Genomic DNA, 20,162 nt, shown 5'->3' with positions numbered 1-20,162 from the left:
CACATTATTATTATTAATATTATGTTTCACAAGCCTGCAGCAAAATCGGCTGGGTATAAATACATAATAAATGGGATATTTTTCTGAGTGGCTGCTTTTGCACTCAACACGTGTTTACACAAAGCCTACTGGTTCAGTAAATCATTACGTTAAAAGACGTGAAGCTTTATTTAAAGTGATGTTTTAGACATTTGTTTTATTTGAAAAGGCTGATTTTCTACTGGTAAAATTTTATATGCACTTAGTGGGGGTTGTGTCTTACTTTAGGCATATATTTGCCCATTGCTGTGCATTAAAAAAGTCAATGTACAAGATAATTAAAAATTGATAATTTAAAATCTACAAATAGGGATTACAAAAAAAGTAAACAAACAAGGCTGGAGATCTATTGCTGACAGTCTGCTCAGCTACAAAAATTATTACAAATGATATCTACTGTATTGTGGGATTACACAGGAATTTTGCAAAAAACAGAGAGAGTAGTTTTAAACTTAATTCAGTCTCCTTAATTTTGTCATGCTGTGAAACTATCCAAGTCCTAAAAAAATCCAGTGTTTTCCTAGTGTGTGAATTAGTTTGAAACTGCCGCGTGAAAGGTTCTCAATTTTGCTGTTGCTTATTGTTACTCGAGTCACTGTAGTTCATCGTTACTTCAGTTTGCTGTCTCTACATGGATTTCCACGAATATATTTCAGCAAGTTTTTAACAGTGGACAATTACCCCAGTAGGTTTCCCTACTCGGATGATGGTGATTTTTTTCTACTGTTTCTTATACTTCGCTGAAATTGTGAGTTTATATTCAATATTTATTACCACTGCATATAGCACTATTTCATATAGTTATTGATACTTTTTAAATTGATAAATACTGTAGGCATGGGACTTGTAGCTTGAAAATATAATGAAAACTATTTCCAGCATTGTTTGTTTACTTGTTTTAGAGTCTTTAGTTGTAGGCTTGAAAATATAATATTTGCATTTTGATTCAACCTGATTCTGTACATTTTTTATGATCCCTATCCCCCCCCCTCATTTAAATTAAAAAATTTTACTAATCTTGTTGATAATAATAATAATGCTTATTTTCTAATATGTCTAATGAAAAATACTTTTTTTATTGTTGTGTAGTTTAGGAAATAACATACTTTTATAATACAGTTATTCAAACATACACATGTATTTCTTCAAATCTAAATATCACATGTGATACGTAAGTGTATTTTAGTGGTTAAACTATCTAATATTATTTTACCTTCTCAGCGTCATGACAGTTTGAAGCCTCGCTGTAAGGCCCTTTATGATTGTGAGGCTGACAGAGAAGATGAATTATCTTTTAGTGAAGGAGAGATCATTGTGATAATCAGTGAAACTACAGATGATGAAGAGTGGATGGAGGGAATGATTGAAGGGGAACCTCAGCGAAGAGGAGTATTTCCAGCAAGTTTTGTCCACATGCTGTAATAATAAATTCATGAAACAGAGTTAATATAAACCAAAGCCTCTACCTGTGTGTGGGACATAAAAGGAGTGGTGGTCAAAACTATGGAACAACATAAAGGCAGAATTTGCAGAAGTTTTTCTGGACTTCTGTAAAGATACCTAAAACTGCCATTGCTCCTTTTTTAAAGTGCTTGCTAATGTTTATAAAAATTGTTTGTTTGGGTTCATGCTTTTTTATTATTTTTTTATAAATGAGAGGTGTCGACTAAGGTGTTTCAGTTGACCCAACATTTAATAATACTGCTTTTTTAGTCAGTCTTAGGTAGGAAACTACAGTTATGACTAAATTTCTCAGAAGTCTTAAATGTAGTCACAGCATGGTGTGTTTTAGCATTGTATGTGGCAGTATGTTTTCTGATGTTAATAATCTATAGTACAATACCTTTTTGGGAGAAACAATAACATTCCTTCCCATCATTTTTGAGAACTTGGAAGGATTTTTTTCAATCTTAGTTTACTGAGCTTAAGAAAAAAAAGAAAAGTTAATATTATAGTCACAGAATTTCTTCCTAGATTGTGTAGTGAAGTAGGCTTATTATAAAATTATGAACATTCCAGCTTGAAATTGTTAAAATATAAAATATTCACATTTTTAGATTGAACCTGAATTTGGTTCTATAGGAGATAATTTTTATAGAGAGGAAAAACTTTCTAGTTCCACTAATATGATCATTTTGATATCAAAGTAAGTCAGACAAAATATATTATTCAGGCTTACCTAAATAACAAGTAACTATGAAACACAAGTCTCCAAATTTTAGGGAGATTTATTTTCATACAGTAATTTTCTTTTCTTTTTTGTGTATCTTTGTTGTAAAAAACAAAAAAAAAACAATTGTTAGTACCTACTTAAGAAAAAATTGGAAACTTTTTAAAACTTTTATTGCATCTGATCCTAACTTTGTTAGAAACAATTCCAGAAACAAATGTATTTGGATATAATTTCTGATTATTATGGTTTTAAATCATTTTGCTACTCTTGACTAGATGGGAGACATCTTATTTAGTTCAGGTTAATAAAAAATGAAAGTTTGTTCTAGGTAAAACTGATTAAAACCATGAAAGTTGTTCATTTTAATGTTGGAAGTAAATGTAATATGATGAAAAGGACAACTCATTTATGGGAAATGTCATTTGTTTTGTTGTAATCATGTTACAGTACAATGCTTAGTTGCATAATTATACTTGTTTTATAGGAAGTTCAAAGTGAATCATCTCAAGCTTTACTGACTATTTTGAGCTTGTGCTCAGTTATTGTTATAACTAATGTTGTTTGTTTGAAATGACAATAATGCCTAAGCCCCTCTCCCCCCCACCAATTTTTGTTTGGTGGTGCTATAAAGTAAGGCAAATAATGAAGAAAATGTAGAAAAGTAAAAAAGGAGCTTCTGTTGTAAAGCTTCAGACCTACTTACTATTGAGGTTTTTTTATTATTAAGTCTCCATAATTTTCCATCGTTTTTGCATTATAAATTTTTTTCTTAAAACCGTAACTACCTGAAATATAATTTTTTTTTGTTTTTTTTTTTAAATTCTGAGTTCAGTTTTTTGTTTACCTTAGCTTTGGAAAACAGCATGATATCCTAGTCTTGTAAAAAAAAACTTTTTGTCTTGTTTCACTTTTTATAAATACTCATTAAGCACATTGTCCAACAAATTGTATATATTATGCATATGTTATTCCACTAATTTAGTATTACACATCATAACATCTATTATTTTATACATTTCTATCTAACTTCTCAAAAGTGTTGAAGTAGCAGAGCTGCAAGGTAATGAGGATTTCTAAACAACATTTCAAGTATTGGAAAACTTAAGAATGTGTTGTCCAGTTCTAACTTAAAATATTGGATGTGTTTTTATGAGTACCATAATTTATTCTAAATCTTTTCTTAATAGCTGTAAGAAAAACAAGATTTTTTTTTTTTAGTGTGGGTCACAGTGAATGAATTGAAAGATAATTTGTTTGTTATTTGTAAGTTACCGTTGATAAACATTCAAAATAATTAAGTATTAAGACTTCAGTGTGTGTAAGGTAGCCAAAATTGATTGTACCTGTTGGATTTATCTATTTAAAACATGAACTCAATAATCTTATGCAAAATAAAATTTTATTGTTTATCTCAGGATTTGGTAGAAATGCAAGTATAGAAAAGAATTGCAAGACTTTGATTTTTGTACCAGGATACAAATTCGTTCTTCCAAATATGAAATAAGCTGTTTTATTGCTCATGGAGTCTCGGTAATTAGAAGGTTTAATAGAAAGGATATTGTTTTAGAGAGCTTAAAAAGTACTACCCTAAGGTGTAGTTTAAATATTAATATATTCCTCCATATTCTTGTTTCTTATACAATTGATTTGTGACAATAGATGCCGTTGTATATTTGTCATCTTTAAACTTTTCTACTGTGTGAGATTTGTATATATATATATATATATACAATAAATAAAACTTAGTCAGTATTTAAATTTGCATAAATTCAATAAATGAGCTTATAATAATTGTGTACATGAGCAAAAATTTAAACCATGCAAAAAATCATGATAGTAATACCTCACTTTCAGAACCTCACATTACTTGTATAGTTTCAAGTGTACACTCGCGCAGTTGCTTTCAATATATATGTTTTTTAATACTAAATACTCTAAATGTTAACACAAGTTTAATGGAGTTAACACCAAAGATTATAAAGGATAAAACATTAAACCAAATATCTAAAATCATCCAATAACATTTTAAATACAACACAAACATTCAACAGAAAACTTGCTTAATTGTAAAGTAAAATTAAGAAACAAAACAAATTAAAATATTTTGTTTGTACATTTAGTTTATTTTCTAATCTTTATAGAGTATTCAAATACTATAGTGCAAGACAACTGACGTTTTTAATAAATACATGTAGTAGCTAGGACTATAAAATCTTTCTACCAGAATTATGCAATATGGTTTTTCAAAAGAACAGTATTGACATGAACAAGAGCAATCACTGAGTTCTTCCCAGAAGAAATAAAGCTCTACAATTAATCATTATTTCAAGTAGGACAAGTGAGCACCAAGCAAAGCAAGTTTGCTGGTTAAAACCCAAAAATACAGTGGTAGACATACAAGGAACCAGTGAGCACACCATGCTAAGTGTCAGCAATTGTCTTGTACTACTGCACCAGATGCATGTAACTAGTGTAGACTGTTTTCAATATGTGGGGAAAACAACAATACTTACTCGTAATCAAAACGTGCCCAATAGCTTATCAGGGAGCACAGTTACCTGTCAGATAAAGAGTGTTAAGCTTAAAAATAAAAACGTATTGGTCCCAGTATGCTAAAAAGAGCTGAGGGGAACCCTGGTCCATTATGAAGAAATGTGGAGTATGTGTTATGGAAAGTTACAAGTAGATAAACTATTTTCACTTTGACCATTCCAATAATCTCTGACATCAATTTACATAATATAATCCATATACATATAACTTTCCTACTAGTAAAGACACAATAAAAAAATTATATCTGAAGCATAGAAATTTTAAAAAAGGTCAGGGAGTGTATTAAATATTTTGCCCCTTAAATGAAGAAGTACATGATGAAAACTGTTTAACATTGATACAAGTATGCACTAAATATAAAAACAGACACTTTAATAAGCAAACAGTAATTTTTAATAAAACCCCTTGAAATGCATGTAAAAGTACAAAATAAGAATAATCTTTTATTGAAAATACAGTTGTGCAATAGTTGTACAAAAGTAATTTAACATTTACGCAGTTCAAATAAAAAAATGCACTGACATAATTAGTACGAAACAAATAAAATTGATTAGTACAAGATAAGCTAAACCCTTTCAGAAAAACGTCAGTGGTATTCAAATACAATAATATCTACATAAAAAATGAACCATTTAATAAAAACAAAAACAATCAAAATACGAAATAAATTTACTTATAAGGAAAAAGAAAATTAGTTTGATAATCAAACAATTAAATAAAAGTAATCAAAACACGTCACAAAAATAACCAAATAATAACATTAAAATGTTATGAAAACTTTGATTGCGTCTGAAAATGAAAGAGTGTGGGGAGAAATTTACAAAAACACAGTGAAATAATTTTTATTCAAATTCACAAGCACAATAAAGTAATGTTTGTACAGGACAAAGGACAGCGCCTTTACTATGTATTTATTTCTAAATTTATTAACCCCGTATTAACATCTTGTCGAATCTTCTGTTGTTATGTAGACCTATCCCGTCACTTTAAGGGAAATAAGTTTGACACGAATATATCAAAATAGCTTTTATAGTTCTAATTATGATTAACGACCATTTTTGTTATCTTATTCCATGGTTACGAACTCTCTTAAAATAAAAACATGTAAACGTAATAAAAAAGTAAATGCGGTAGTAAAGTTCATTAACTCGGAACAGAGAATAAATATTTACTTAAGCATAATTAGGCTTTCCTTGCTCTAAAAATATTTTGATACATAGCTAAACTCCTGAATCAGCCACTAGAAATATTAATAATTTGTTAATAAAGCAATTAACACCTAAGCGACAAGTTATCACTGAGTTAATAAGGTATCATTCATATAACACTCCACCTTGCATGACGCTACGTCACTACTGAACACTGAACCTGACAGAATGTATGAGTGTATCATAACACGTGCATAAGTTAATATTTATTTTCAGACTTTTCAGGTTACTTGCTTTCCATATACACAAAAAATGCCAAAAAAAATCAAGAAAACGGCGTTTGTTTTACTTGCATATTTGTAGTGAAATAGTTAATTATCGATAGCGCAACATTCGCTAGTAGTTAAACTCATTACTCTTACATTTCTTATGCGCTTAACTTGGAACACTCCTTCAGCCCTCTAATAGTAAAAAAAAACAATTCACTAGTTTTATAAGTATGAGCTGAGAGTACTCGACATCACTAGAATAACAACAATTTTATTGGTATATATATATATATATCATCGAGTTTATTAAGAAAAGATTATTCACCAGTTTCTTGAACCAAAAATTACATTAAATTCCCTTTTAACCATGTGAGTTGTTTACTTGTTATAGAGTTTAATCGTGACTGGTCCTAAATTAGATAGCATGTATATAAACTGTTACATCCAGAAACAAGTAGAATTTAAGTGTACAAAACAAAACTAATCACAAATGCTTTGATCGATTAGCAATAGCTTTGAGGTCTCACTATCGCATCCGAAGAAAACGAAATTAACTCAAAAATGGAACATTTTCCATTTAAGTTACTTTAGTCATCGTTATGTGGATTTGACCCTATAATGATTATACTGAACTGTAATACTATATTTCATTTATGTTATCATATTTATTAATTTATATTATGTGTTTCATTCGTTACTCTCTATTTTGCATTTAATTTTATTATTTGACACGCCTAGGTCCCTTCACAGTCATTAACATTGATGTTGTGAGTAGCATAAATGAAAATTATTAAATATATAATTTAGTCTCGTAGGATAAACATGGTACTGCACTGGTATTTTCGTATTCGTTATAAGGTGCCAGTCTTTGTATATTTCGTTTAGAGGGAACTTTCATACTACAACGAAAATGGTAGAAATAGCATCTATTGATAATGTTGTGAAAGGTATACGTTGTTCTTATTAATATTATTCATAACTTTTGGTGTCCTCTTTGATTTTGACGTGGTTGATCTCGCAGATTATATATAAATAAGTTTTTAGTTTAACATTAGTTTTTATCATTATGACTTAAAGTTAAACTAATGTTTTGAACCGGAGACTAGCCCAAAATCCATTTTCTAAGTTTTAGCGTTAAGGGCTATTTTTTAAATATTTTTGTAAAAAATTACGTTATTGAAAACTTTAAAAAGGGGATGTACTATTTTGCATAAACAGCAAAACTCTTTAACCGAATGTGCACAGGGTCAGTCAGTACGATTGGAGAAAGAATGTTAACTATAATGTCGAATTTATTACTTCAAAATACTTGTAAGTTGTATCTTCATGAAATGTTGTAAGGTTTCGTAAACTGTATAATTTACTATAACTAGTATAAGTCTGTTGTACACAAAAAAAATCAGAAGTATTAGTAAAGTATTTGTACTCCAGATATATCTGTTAATTGACAACGTTAGTTTGATTCTGACAAGTTGGAGTGTAAAGTGATGTTCATCTGAAAATTAAAATTCATTCGTCCTTCGTACATTTTGAATATTGCATTTCATTTTCAATAACCTCTAGAACCTCCGAAATTTCAATATTCCTGTATATTGTATTTAGTATTTATTCTCCTCTACCATGAGCTGTTGCTAAATTGAAAATGTAGGATCAAATGAATAATTGATAACTGGCATCAATTTCAAATATGCATCACTATGTTGAAACTTAAATGCACTCTGTAAAGTTGTAGCATGTGCACTTTGACCCCAACCCATGTGGATAAGATTAAATGTTTAATACTAAAAAAATGTGTCAATTCTTTATAACAAGTTGTTTATACATAACTAACAGGTTGATTCAATATACGTTTGAAATATTGGTGTATTCCGCATAACGGGTCAATTCTGTTATAACAGGTCACTCCTGTATGAAGAGTCAGGCCTAAACCATATGATTTAGTTTTTGTGTATAATAAGTTAAATTATGGATTGAATTTGCATAATGGATCGATTCTGCAAAAGAAGTTAATGTAGGTTCAAACCAGAATAATAGGACGAGAACTGATTTTTGCATACCATATATTCTTCATAACTAATGGAAAGAAGTGTGTAAGCACCAAAAATACAATGCGAAATGACAATGTTCAAGGACTTCTTTTTATGAATTATGCAGAATCAGGTCCCATTATGCAGATTCAACTCTGTGTTAACTTTTAGGCAAATTCATATTTTAATTATTTATGCATAATCTACGTGTACAATAACTTGGTATGCAGAAGTAATCTGTTATACAATATTTGAAGAAGATATACACATGCATATTATGTGAAATAATAAATCCTTTTAAAAGCAGTCTTAGAGCCTGAATTTTGTGCTAATTTAAAAAACAGACCGTCGTCAGATTAACTTGACAAGTATTGAAGTAATACTAATAGTAAGACTCAGGTCAGTAGAGTCATTATCATGATTAAGTTTAATTCTTAAATTATAAAAATAACAAAGAATAATATAGAAATGTCATTATTAAGCATATTATTTTTAATTATTAGGAATAAAAAATATAAAACTAATACTTTGAGTATTTTTTGGGAAATTAGCCCCTTTATAAAAAAAATTGGATAAGTCTTTTTAACATTACTAATTGTAGGGATATCATGGTTAAGACTAAGAGTAAAATTTGTGTGTATATATGTAATCTCTTGGAAAAGGCATAGATGTATGGCACTGAGCTTATCTAGGAAGGTTTAAAGGCAGCCACCACTACCCAGAATTTTATTAATGAAGGCAAGTTCATTTTGAAGGACGATTTCTATGAAGACCAGACAGTTTAACATACTTGAATGAAAAACAAGCAAAGATACACATTGTAATACAAAGTGGTATCAGTGCAATAAAACTTAATATCATCTCTGCTATGAGAAAAAGGTTCAAGCAACCCAGTGTAGCGTGCTAGACTATGGATCTATGGGTCCATCATTTGCTTCTTGTTACTATCTGCAAAAAACAAACAAAATACTTGCATTCTGCACTTTAGATCATTATAATGGTGACTGTTAAATCCCATTATTAGGTCAGGTAAGAGTAACTAAAGAGACGGTGGCAGTGAGTATAATGTAGCCTTAGATTATGTGTAACATACCTAACACATGTCAAAAATTGTGTTTTTAAGGCCTTGAAAATATTAGATATACTATATAAATACTCTAGAGACAGGCATTATAATCTACAGTAATGTCCAGAAGCTAACTTAAATATAGGCTGATCCATTGTGGATGCTTTAAAATATAATGGTTATACGTTTTTACATTACTAGTACTAGTAGAAATGCCTATTGTTACCAATAAGGAGAGAACTTAGTGAAAAATTTAATCTGACATTAAAAAACATTTTTAGAAATTTAACTTATACCAGATTGTAAAAACCAAGCAAACATATTGTCCTGTCAGCTAACATGTGATCAAAATTGGAACTATTACCATCATGTACCTTGGAATATAGAATTATTTATTTATTTTGTAAACATCTTAACAGAAAAAAACATCAACATAAAAGTAAGCAGTGACATGGGAGGGTATCTTTAATAGTATGGGAAATGTGACACAAGAGGGGATCTTTAATAGTATGGGAAGTGTGACATGGTAGGGGATCTTTAGTTCCTTTGAAAGGGTAAGTACATCTAGCATTGACATGACTATTGATACTAATCAAGTTCATCCAGTAATGCTGAATTTCAAAACTGATGAACCAAGGCTATTCTAAGATGATATTGAAGCAACCCACATCACTCATATTGTTCAACATTGTTTCTAACAGCATGACAGTGACTTTAGCCATTTTTCTTACTCAGTACAATAATTAGATCTCGGCCATATTGAATATTTTGTAACGAACATAAACATTTTATTTGTCATTGTTTTTCTTTTCCAGCAGCTGTAAACTACTGCAGTTTGTGTTCATACTTATGTATAAGTGGGCTACTTTCAAACAAGATTTTTTAAAGCATCTTTTATCTTTTTCCAGTCCGAGTCCAGGCTGTCATAAAAATCAAAAATTCAAACACATAATATGTTAGTTGTATGTCCTAATAAAATGGTCAATTAGTGTGTATTGTAAGTGTAAGCCCAGATTTGTCATTAAATTTGAAACAGGTTTCATGCTACCTGTATCCTGTAAAACAAAGAAAAATAATGAAAGTAAGATGTAACTGTTATTTTAACAATTCTAACATCCTCGGTAATAATAACATTTCTCTGTAAAAAAAAGAAAATTAATGGTTTAAACAGCCCCTTTTTTGTTTTTATTTTATCATAACCAAACTCTTCAAGACTTGACAATTTAAAAAAGTCATTAGAATGGACAGTAAATATTTATCTTTGTGGTTAAAAATTACTATATTCATTTAAATATGTTTGTAGATTTGACTTTTTATGTAACTTTGTTAGAAGCAAATTTTAAAGTCTGAGTAGTTAGAAACTTAAATGTCATTCTTGAGTAAGTTTTATGAAAACAGTTCATGTCTTGGCTTTTAGTCTGTTGTTTTATGTTTAATGTAGCAGTATAAGGTGAATAAATTATGTAAATCTGTATGCCGATTATTATAAATACATTTCTTTTTTAGACATAGGGGAAATTTATGCCCGTTTGTTTGACCACCGACCTTTTGTTCAAGGTGAAATTAACTTTTTTTTGAAAGAATTTGAGGTTTGTGTACCTTTTTAATTATTTTACTAATAAATGTACATAAACATTAATGAATAAATTATTCTTAGTGCATTGTTTTTTCCATGGTATATGCTTTGAGACGTTCAGGAGTGCTTATATAACTTATTTAGAAATCTATGTGGTATAAAATGCATATTAGTGAAGTGAGGAGTACAATCATGTTTACTTGTATACTAGTTGAAAATTTTATCATATAGTGTGTGAGGCATTTCTTGGATAATGCATACATTTGCTTTTGAATACTTGAATACATACACACACACACCTGCTTTTTTGTTTAGAACTTCTGGAATATATATGTGTTAATATACAACTGGGTTAATCTGAAATTTCAATGAAACATCTAGTTTACATAAATAACTGGTTTATTTATTATCATTAAGATAACTTTATAATACTTGAAAGTTCTGAAATGCATGTAGTGTATTGTTCTGTTTTTGGTTACCTATGGAATTTTTGGATATGTTTTGATTCTGTCTAAACTATTCTGAATGTTTTTAAGTTTAGTGTGCAACTTAACTTTTAAATGCTACAAAGTAAAGCTGAGAAAAGACTTCTTATTGTAATATTTATTGCAACTAAATTTTTCAAAACTGCATAGTATAACTTAGAAAAGGCTTTTTATTGTAACATTTATTGTAACTCAAAGGTTCAATGCTACTGCGTAAAGTTGAGAAAAGATTTCTTGGTTTGACATTTATTGCTACATAAGTTTTCAATGTTCCAAAGTAAAGTTGAGTAAAGACTCTTAAACTTCCTGCTGTCAATAGATATGATTAAATTAAAAAATGTGTAAAGACTTGTTTGAGATACTGTTTGTGTGTGTGCCTTCATCACAGATGTTTCCATACTTTATATTTAGTCTTTTTTTTATGTATTATGAAACATTTTTACTAAATGTCTGTTGTACAGAGTATAGTTCTACATAATTGCTATTTACAGGTTTTGTAACTTATTTTGTAGTTTCTCTTCATAATTAATTGTTTAATAAAACTAAAACTTAAATAAAATTTTTACTAGATTTTACCTAAAGAACTAAAAAGTGATATAAATACACAGTAAAATAAATATATAAATAGTTAAAAACTTGCACCTGCAACATACTATGCTACACAGATATTCAAGTTCATTTCAATGATGAAGGGGAGGAGAAGGCAGTAACTGTTCATCTGGCTTTAGTATAATTAAATGTAGCTACTACTATCAACGTCCATCAAGATATTGACAACAGCTTGTAGGCTGGTGGGCTACCTTGGACTAGGGTAGTTAGAATTTTCATGCATAAATGTGATATGATGTGAGCTTAGAGAGGTGGGAACTTTGGTTACCTTCACCATATGCTCTGGTGTCACAATCCAATTTAGGAAAGTTCAAAAGTCTAACTTCAGTTATGGTCTGGATTTAGACTGCCAAAAAAAGAACACATGACATTATAACTGAGAGGCAGCAACTGGTCTATCTTGATTATTTGGTTGTTGATCTAAGAATCTCAATAAGCTATTTCTTGAAGGATTCAAGAGATTCAGCTTCAGTAAGGCAGTAACTGGCCTATCTTGCTTATTTGGTTGTTGATCTGAGAATATCAATAAGCTATTTCTTGAAGGATTCAAAAGATTCAGCTTCAGTAAGGCAACAACTGGTCTATCTTGATTATTTGGTTGTTGAGCTAAGAATCTCAATAAGCTATTTCTTGAAGGATTCAAGAGATTCAACATCAATAAGGCAGTAACTGGCCTATCTTACTTATTTGGTTGTTTATCTAAGAATCCCAATAAGCTGTTTCTTGAAGAATCCCAAGGATTCAGCTTCAACAACATAGTTGGACAGTTTTTTTTCAGACACCCATGACATTTCGTCCAAAGGAATACTTTTTTTTATTGGTCCTAAATATTTGTTTTGTATTTGTAGTGTGTATGTGCAACTGGTAAAAATTTTCAGCCTTGGCTGTACTCCCACCTCTATATATACAAGAAACTTGTTTCTTATATAGAAAAAAAAGAAAAACTTTGTGATTTCTCTAGGGTTTTCCTGTTTAAAATTATATATATATATATATATATATCTAAATACTTTAAAACACATGATTATGTATAGATACATGTAAGGTGAACCTGTGCATCAGTTGATAATTTTTTTACACTCTTAAGTGGTATAATTATACTTTTAAGAAATAAGTTGCATATTTGTTAACATACTTGAAACTATGTGAAATTAATTGATTGGTGCAGAGTTATTTTTCTGTTGAGATTGATATGATTTGAGATTTGTTATATGTAGATAAAAAAACCATTAAGTATTGCTTGGAAGTTTTCACATGAGGATATTATTGTCTATAATGTGCATACATGTTCCATAGCTTGTTTAGTTTGATATGAATAAGTCTCTACATAAGCTATAGCAATATATAGCATTTTAATTTTTTTTATTATCCAGTGATTAGTCATAAGTTTAGCTATGGTTTTGATTGGTCTTTGCGTTCTTATGCAGGAAAAACGAAATGATAGGGAGATCGAACAGTTGTTTGAAATTTTAGAAAATGTCACAGAAATTCGTGAGACACAGTTAGACAAAGCACAGCGACAGGGAGACACTAATCTGTGTAACCTCACTGGAAATTGTAAGTTGTATTAATAAAGTTTTACCCCTAAAAAAGAATATCAATTAAGGAAGGGCAGTTACTTCTATACATCGTACTGCTGTCTGTGTAAAACAATTAAAATTTATATTTTTATCTTGTAGTTGTTATTTTTCTAATCTTGCTATATTCTGTTTTTTATTGAATATAGTAGAAGTTGCACTGCGGATGTGTAGTAAAATTGTGGAACGAGAAGAGGAGACAAGTGATCGTGTAAGTTTTTTTCATTTTGAATACCTGTATTTACTAAGTCCTGAATTTGATAAAAATATAAGTAACTTATAAAGAAGAAGAAGAATTTCAATAAGGTTTGGACAAAAATCATTTGTTTCAAATAAATGATTGTGTTTCTACTGTACATGTATTGCAAATTAGGGTTTTATTTCATGATTTATTTGTTGAGCTAACAAGTCTTATTATTAAAACCCAACTTAATAAAGTACTCAAATCTTTCTACCTCCAGGTTAAACTTTATATTATTTTTAAGTTGTTGTCTTGTATCCATACTTTTTTTAGAACTCTCATGTTCAAAGATCATATATAAAGATATACATATGGCAACTGTAAAGCTGCCTACATCAGCAAAACCTGGGCCATTTAAAAATATACACCTATGACAGAACTGGTTTTAAACTTCAAATTCCACCTAACTCTCCTATACATTCTCACATAGAAATGTTATCACACGTATTTCTTTAGAATACTTTGAAATCCTAAGTTATGGTTGTGATGATTACAAACTTTTGATAAAAGAGAGTTTACATATTAAGAATGAAAACCTAAGCCTTAACAGAAAGATCAACTCTTTTTTCCCTTTGCTTTATTCAAGTAGCTTTTTTAGATGAATATTTTAATTTCCTAACACACAATTTTATTATATTTGAATTTTAGTTCATTTTATTTAAAAAATTTCCTATTGATTATTCTCATAGATTTACTGATGATGGAATATGTACAGTATCTATTAATTCAACTATAAAGATGTTTACATTTGTTGCCATGGCTCTTCTCTTTATTATGAGAAATAAATAACGTGAAAAATTGTATGTTTATGTATTAAATATTTTACTACACTTTTCTTTTTAAGGGAAAATTTATGTTTAATTTGCAAATTTGTCAATAAAAGGCTAAATATTTGAACATTTTTTTGCTAGTTTATGATTTAGGAAATATTTTGTCCTGGAATTGAAAATTGTAGGGTTGTAAAGAATTGGGGCCATATTTTGACCTCTGGGAAGACTTTTGTAATTTTTTGTATGTTTAGATATTTTGGATGACTTTTAATGTTTGCACCTGTCCTTATACAAGCTGAAATAAAAAATTAAAATTCAGTAGGAGTAGGTAGAGTAAGATGGCCAACTCCACTTTGAATGTGATTTTAAAATGAAACTTGTTTATATTATAAATGCCATTTCTATATAAACGAAGATTGGACATATACCTTTTTTGGATATAGAAAAACTTCACTTCTTGTGGTTTGGGGACATTTTACTTAATAAAAGGTTAGATAAAATGAACCCTCAAGATGAGGTAAAAGGCCCCATCTAATTCATAACAACTACAATTTAAAATAAATGCATTTAAACCATCATTTAAATGCTCCCAGCAATTATCAGGAAAGCCATGTACCATGCACAAGTATACATTGTTGTGGTGACCCTGCATCTTATCCTAAGCCCTTCATTGTAAATCAACTGCACATTATGAAAAAAATCAATGAACTTGAACTTTATTTATTTTGTGCCATATTCAGCTGTCTGTAATTCTTCATTGTTTGAATTCAACAAAGTAAATTATTCTGTAACCATCAAAAATTGATCATTCACAGTTACACCCATCTGCCAGCATGTTTATACATGTGTCACATGAATAATAGTTACATATAATTCACTTTGAGGGTAGTACACCATTAGTAATTATTAATTTACCAAGAAAATCATATGATTATTTACATTTAGCGAGTAATGTGAAGGAGAAATATTTTTTGTTCTCATGAAAAACGAAAAGGTTTTTCTTATTCTTCCATACAAAAATGTGAAAATACAAGGAATTGCAGTTATGTGAATGTGATCATAATGTTCAAAAATCTCATTTTTCACTGTTTAAGTGGCTGACTGTTAAATGTCATTTTGAAATGATCAGGGCTCGCCCACATCCAGGAAAAACCATAAAAAAATGTCCTGGAAAACTATTACTTTATTTTATGTATTATCTGATCTAATAACTAATTAGTTCATTGAACAATTTAACCAAAATGTGATTAATTCAATAAAATTTTAAAAATGAAAGGGAATGAAGGTGGAGTAGATGTGAGGGGTGATGTAAAGTCTTATGAAATATTTCTGAAATGTAATGAAAAGTTATTTTAATGGTGGGAACCCTGAATTACCCATGTGAAATTCTAGTGAAAGTCCCTAAATAATTTCTGAGCTTAAAATAGTTCATGGAAATACATTTAAAATAAAGAAAAACAAAAGTTTTTGCAACAGTTTGAAGAGAATATACTGAAGTAAATTAAACAAAAATCCTTATTGTATTAAATTGATGTGCTATAGATTGATTGAATGGCTTATATCATAGAACAGTCATTAAAACTGTGGTAAACTCTGTGCCTTAAAAAAAAAGCTTTGTAAATTACATAAAGCTACTGAACAAAAAAATGTATTATGGTACAAAAATCATAAGGAAAGCTGTGCCTTTTTCTGGTCATTTTTTAAATCATGCAGATATTTCTGAACATTTGTTTCATGAATAACTACATAGCTATTCTCTTTTCCTTATTACAAATAAAGTAGTTATGGGGTTTTAAACACCACCAAAATTTAGAATTTGTGTAACTGTGGAGGACCAAAAGCTGTTATTAACCTACTGACTGTAATCATTATGAGGTTGGCTAAAGCCCACCAAATCACATTTCCAGTCCCCAAAAACATTTTTGGCTTAAAAATTTATCAGTTCCTCATTTTGCAATATAAAAATCATTTTTTAAAAAAGTACTTAAGTACAATTATAGTTCTTACAATCTTTGATTTTAATTATTGCTAATATAGATTATAATATTTGGTATATTTTTAAAGGTGTAAATCTTCACTATTGTAGCCTCTTTGATAGATATTTTGCTAGAATGTTTGTTTAAATCAACAGAGAAAACATGATTGAAAAAGCTTTACCTTGATGCAATTATTCAATTTTATTCTTCAGTGTATCAGTAAGTATACAAATTTTGTGTTTTGTTGTTGAACCAAAACATTGACATTTAATATGTATGAAAATCATTAATTATTTTAATGCCTTTTAGGAAGAACTGTTGACATACTGGAGAGAGAAAAGGCGAAAAGAGTGGGAAGCTTTTTTGAAAGATATTCAGGATAAAAATAATCAGGTTGATCATGCCTTTGTGGAAAAGGAAAATGAACTAAGGAAATATTATAGGGAACTGGAAGAAAAGATGCATATTTCTTCACAACATGTGGCACCTTTATCATAGCTGTACATTGTAAGGAACTACTTCTGCCTTGTTTTTGAATGGAGTAGAATTTCAGCCTCTGTGCTGAAACTTCCTTCTTCAGAAGATCTCATCAGTGATCAAAACATTAACCCACTCAAAAAACAATGCAGGAGCAGTCCACTACAAATACAAGACTTGCAAGGTCTATGCTCTCTAAAATACAAATGAAACAGTATCCATATATTGTTAACATATTGAATAGGGTAATTTTTCTTGCAACTTAAAAAAATTCTGTAATTTGTGTTTACAAATACAAGTTCAATTTAATATAAATATATATTTCTCAAGGTTTGAAAATTGGTAGATGAAGATGATACATTAAAAAACGTAACTTAATTTCAAGAGTATGAAAATAGGGTGAATACAAGCAAAATAGAGATTGAAAATCACTATATGTTGCTTTTGACAATGGTAGTTTTTTTTTAAAATCAGATCCATGCACACAAATATGAACAACTTATAAAATAAACTGTTACCAGAGCTAAACATGGACATTATGCAAATATACTATATGTAGTAAATAATACCCATTCCATATAAAAACATTCCACATTTGTTTTAATCATTCGTGTCAGTATTATTAAGTTGCTTCTAGTAAATTTTATCTAAAAATAAAATTTTTCAGCTATAATGAAGGGGGTGAATAACTGTGATCTTAAATTGTATAGGCAAGTATATTTGTGTAAGCCTAACAGTTCTTTAAAGATTTATCTATTTACAGACATACAGTTATTGTGTCTAAGCCTGGATAATCTTCTGTAAATATTTTTAGATGGACAAAAAGTATTCCAAGGTTTTCCTATTCACAAGAATATGAAAACAAGTAATGCAAGATATTGATTGAAATAAAATGATGCTTGAAAGTAATTTTCATATTTTATTATACAATACTGATTTACCCATGCTACAGCCTTTGTTTTTGCTTAACTTAAGCATAAGGTGGAAGTCCTATGTATTCTTGGCATATAATTCCAAACAGGAAAAAATGATACAAATCGTTATGATCTTCACACACACATACATGTGTATATATAAAATACATAAAATAACAATGCAGTACATTAAAAAAGATGCTGGAAAAGACTAGTGCACAGAGTTGTTGAACTAGTTTAAATTCAAGGGTCAAAATGACTACCTTCAAAGCAAATATTGTTACTGATAAATATCTTTTTCAGGAAATAATGCAAAAACTACACTATGTAACCAAATATTAAATGTGGCATTACAGAATAACATGTGCCAGAGTTATGTCAGCTACAGTCTTACTACTTTTAGTGTGAAATATACATTTACGAATATGTAACTTTATTACTCCACTGTTATAAACTAAATAAACATAGTCACAACTAACAGGGTAATTATGCAGTTTTGAGTACTAATTTTTAACAAAACACCTAGTCACTGTTTCATATGAAACATTTACAAAGAAGAGAAGACACAGGATAACAAGAAATCTAATGAATGGTTTTGGTGAAGCATACATACCTAAAGTGTAGTTCATTCCTTTTACCAGATAACTTTACTGTAACTTATCTTAGATTACAAAGAAGAGTAGACACAGGATATCAAGAAATCTAATGAATGGTTTTGGTGAAGCATACATACCTAAAGTGTAGTTCACTCCTTTTACCAGATAACTTTACTGTAACTTATCTTAGATTACAAAGAGTAAAAAAAATTCACATGCAGCTTAATTATTTCAAATATTATGCAAAAAAATAAAGGCAAAAATGGCACTTTTAGACAGTCATCATGTGCATACATTCTTAGAAATCTCCGAGCCTGTATAGACAATACTGCCTTTATAAATAAAGTTAAATAGTGTACCTTTCCACATTTTACTGGCAAAAAATTAGAGTGATAACAAACATAAAATTCTAAATCAGTAATGTCTTAACAGGAAAAATAAAAATTATGTCACAGTTACAATGATAAATGCATACAAGAAAAATTTATTTCACAATCCAGTATGTTTTTTTTTAGCTTGGATATACTTCCATTCTGAATTATACATACATTTATTTTAAATGGACTTAACTTATTTTGATATTCAACCAACATTATAATAAAATGAATAAAGAAACAACTTAGTCAATATTAAAAAAATATTCAATTGAATCAGACAGTGCATAAATCTATCAGATAATTTGGTAATGTTCATTCAGCAGCTCCCATTATTACACTCGCCACGAGTATCTATTTCATAAGAAATATTAATATTTCAAGAAATAAAATAACTCAAAATGAAAATATTATTTTGATGAAACTAAGTTTTTTTTTATATCAACACTCCATTTGTACATGTACCTATTATTGATAGTGCTGCTTTAAGTTATTCATTTAGATACTATATACAGTCTGTTACAATGTTTTAGATGTATTATTACAAGTAACATCTGAAAGTTGTAGTCAGCAAACCTATACATTAAAATTATCTTACACTTTTCTAGATATGCCTACTGAAGTGCACTACTAGTATTCTTATTTATGTTGGTTAGATAATTTTAAATATTGATTGAATACTTAGGATTGGGAAAAATAAAACATTCTGTATACAGGTATTAACATTTGTACAGTTTGTAACAATACTAATCTTTTTTGCTTAATCCTAAGGAAAATCCATAACTACTACCTATGACACACAAGTATTAGTATTGAATTGCAAAATCATTTATTGTATCATGATAAACGGAAAACACGTTAAAAGATTAATTTGTTAATTTCATTGAAGGTTTTACTTTTTTAAGTTTTCTTGTGAAGTCCCGATTTCAAAGAAAAAAACATGTATATACACACATTTTAAAGGTAAGTTATAAACTTGTATAACATCTAGCATAAAAAGCTATTTGAAAGGGCCACATTTTTCAGGTATTCCATATTAATTATGTAGTAATTTAACGTGATTTTGTAACACAATTACAATTCAAGTGAAAAATATTTAAATATAACAATCTGTTAACAGTTTATGCATTACACGTAGCTTGGATACTCTTTTTTTACAAAAGCTGTATACACTAATGATTCTTGTGCCAACAATAAATAATAACAAAATACGTTCGTAACTAATTAAAATGGCCAACGTAAGAAGCCCAAATCAGAATTTTTCACCATTTCTTAAGTACTCATATATGTGT

The 20,162-nt window shown here is 29.1% G+C and overlaps 2 protein-coding genes across 3 annotated transcripts in view; both read left to right on the top strand.

The window, feature by feature from the left end:
* The window catches only part of LOC111086015 (arfGAP with SH3 domain, ANK repeat and PH domain-containing protein-like), a 5,533-nt gene extending 4,072 nt beyond the window's left edge, over nt 1-1,461 (top strand). Inside the window, exon 2 of the mRNA XM_022387250.1 lies at nt 1,261-1,461. Within this exon, the coding sequence (XP_022242958.1) occupies nt 1,261-1,461 (201 nt within the window). The remainder of the gene's footprint in view (nt 1-1,260) is intronic.
* A 5,554-nt stretch (nt 1,462-7,015) lies between these two features.
* LOC106460505 (biogenesis of lysosome-related organelles complex 1 subunit 5-like) lies at nt 7,016-17,895 on the top strand. 2 transcript variants are annotated; one of them, XM_013920215.2, is made up of 5 exons: nt 7,016-7,129; nt 10,782-10,864; nt 13,373-13,502; nt 13,672-13,733; nt 16,819-17,895. In XM_013920215.2, exons 1-5 carry the CDS (start codon nt 7,093-7,095, stop codon nt 17,005-17,007), a joined length of 501 nt encoding a protein of 166 aa, XP_013775669.1. In that variant the 5' UTR covers nt 7,016-7,092; the 3' UTR covers nt 17,008-17,895. The 2 variants fall into 2 exon arrangements, with proteins under 2 accessions (XP_013775669.1, XP_013775668.1); XM_013920214.2 differs by lacking the exon at nt 7,016-7,129 and adding an exon at nt 7,404-7,493.
* Nucleotides 17,896-20,162: the final 2,267 nt, after the last annotated feature.

The sequence above is a fragment of the Limulus polyphemus genome, unplaced genomic scaffold, assembly GCF_000517525.1.
Source record: "Limulus polyphemus unplaced genomic scaffold, Limulus_polyphemus-2.1.2 Scaffold782, whole genome shotgun sequence".
NCBI lineage: Eukaryota > Metazoa > Arthropoda > Merostomata > Xiphosura > Limulidae > Limulus > Limulus polyphemus.
This window is presented reverse-complemented; position numbering and strand designations above follow the sequence as displayed.

What these genes read in the sequence shown, in the direction of transcription:
- LOC106460505 (XM_013920214.2), top strand. Translation starts at nt 7,418, where the DNA reads ATGTGCACAGGGTCAGTCAGTACGATTGGAGAAAGAATGTTAACTATA. An exon ending in TTTATTACTTCAAAATACTT is followed by an intron (nt 7,494 to 10,781) that starts GTAAGTTGTATC and finishes TTTCTTTTTTAG; the next exon opens with ACATAGGGGAAATTTATGCC. An exon ending in TTTTTTTGAAAGAATTTGAG is followed by an intron (nt 10,865 to 13,372) that starts GTTTGTGTACCT and finishes GTTCTTATGCAG; the next exon opens with GAAAAACGAAATGATAGGGA.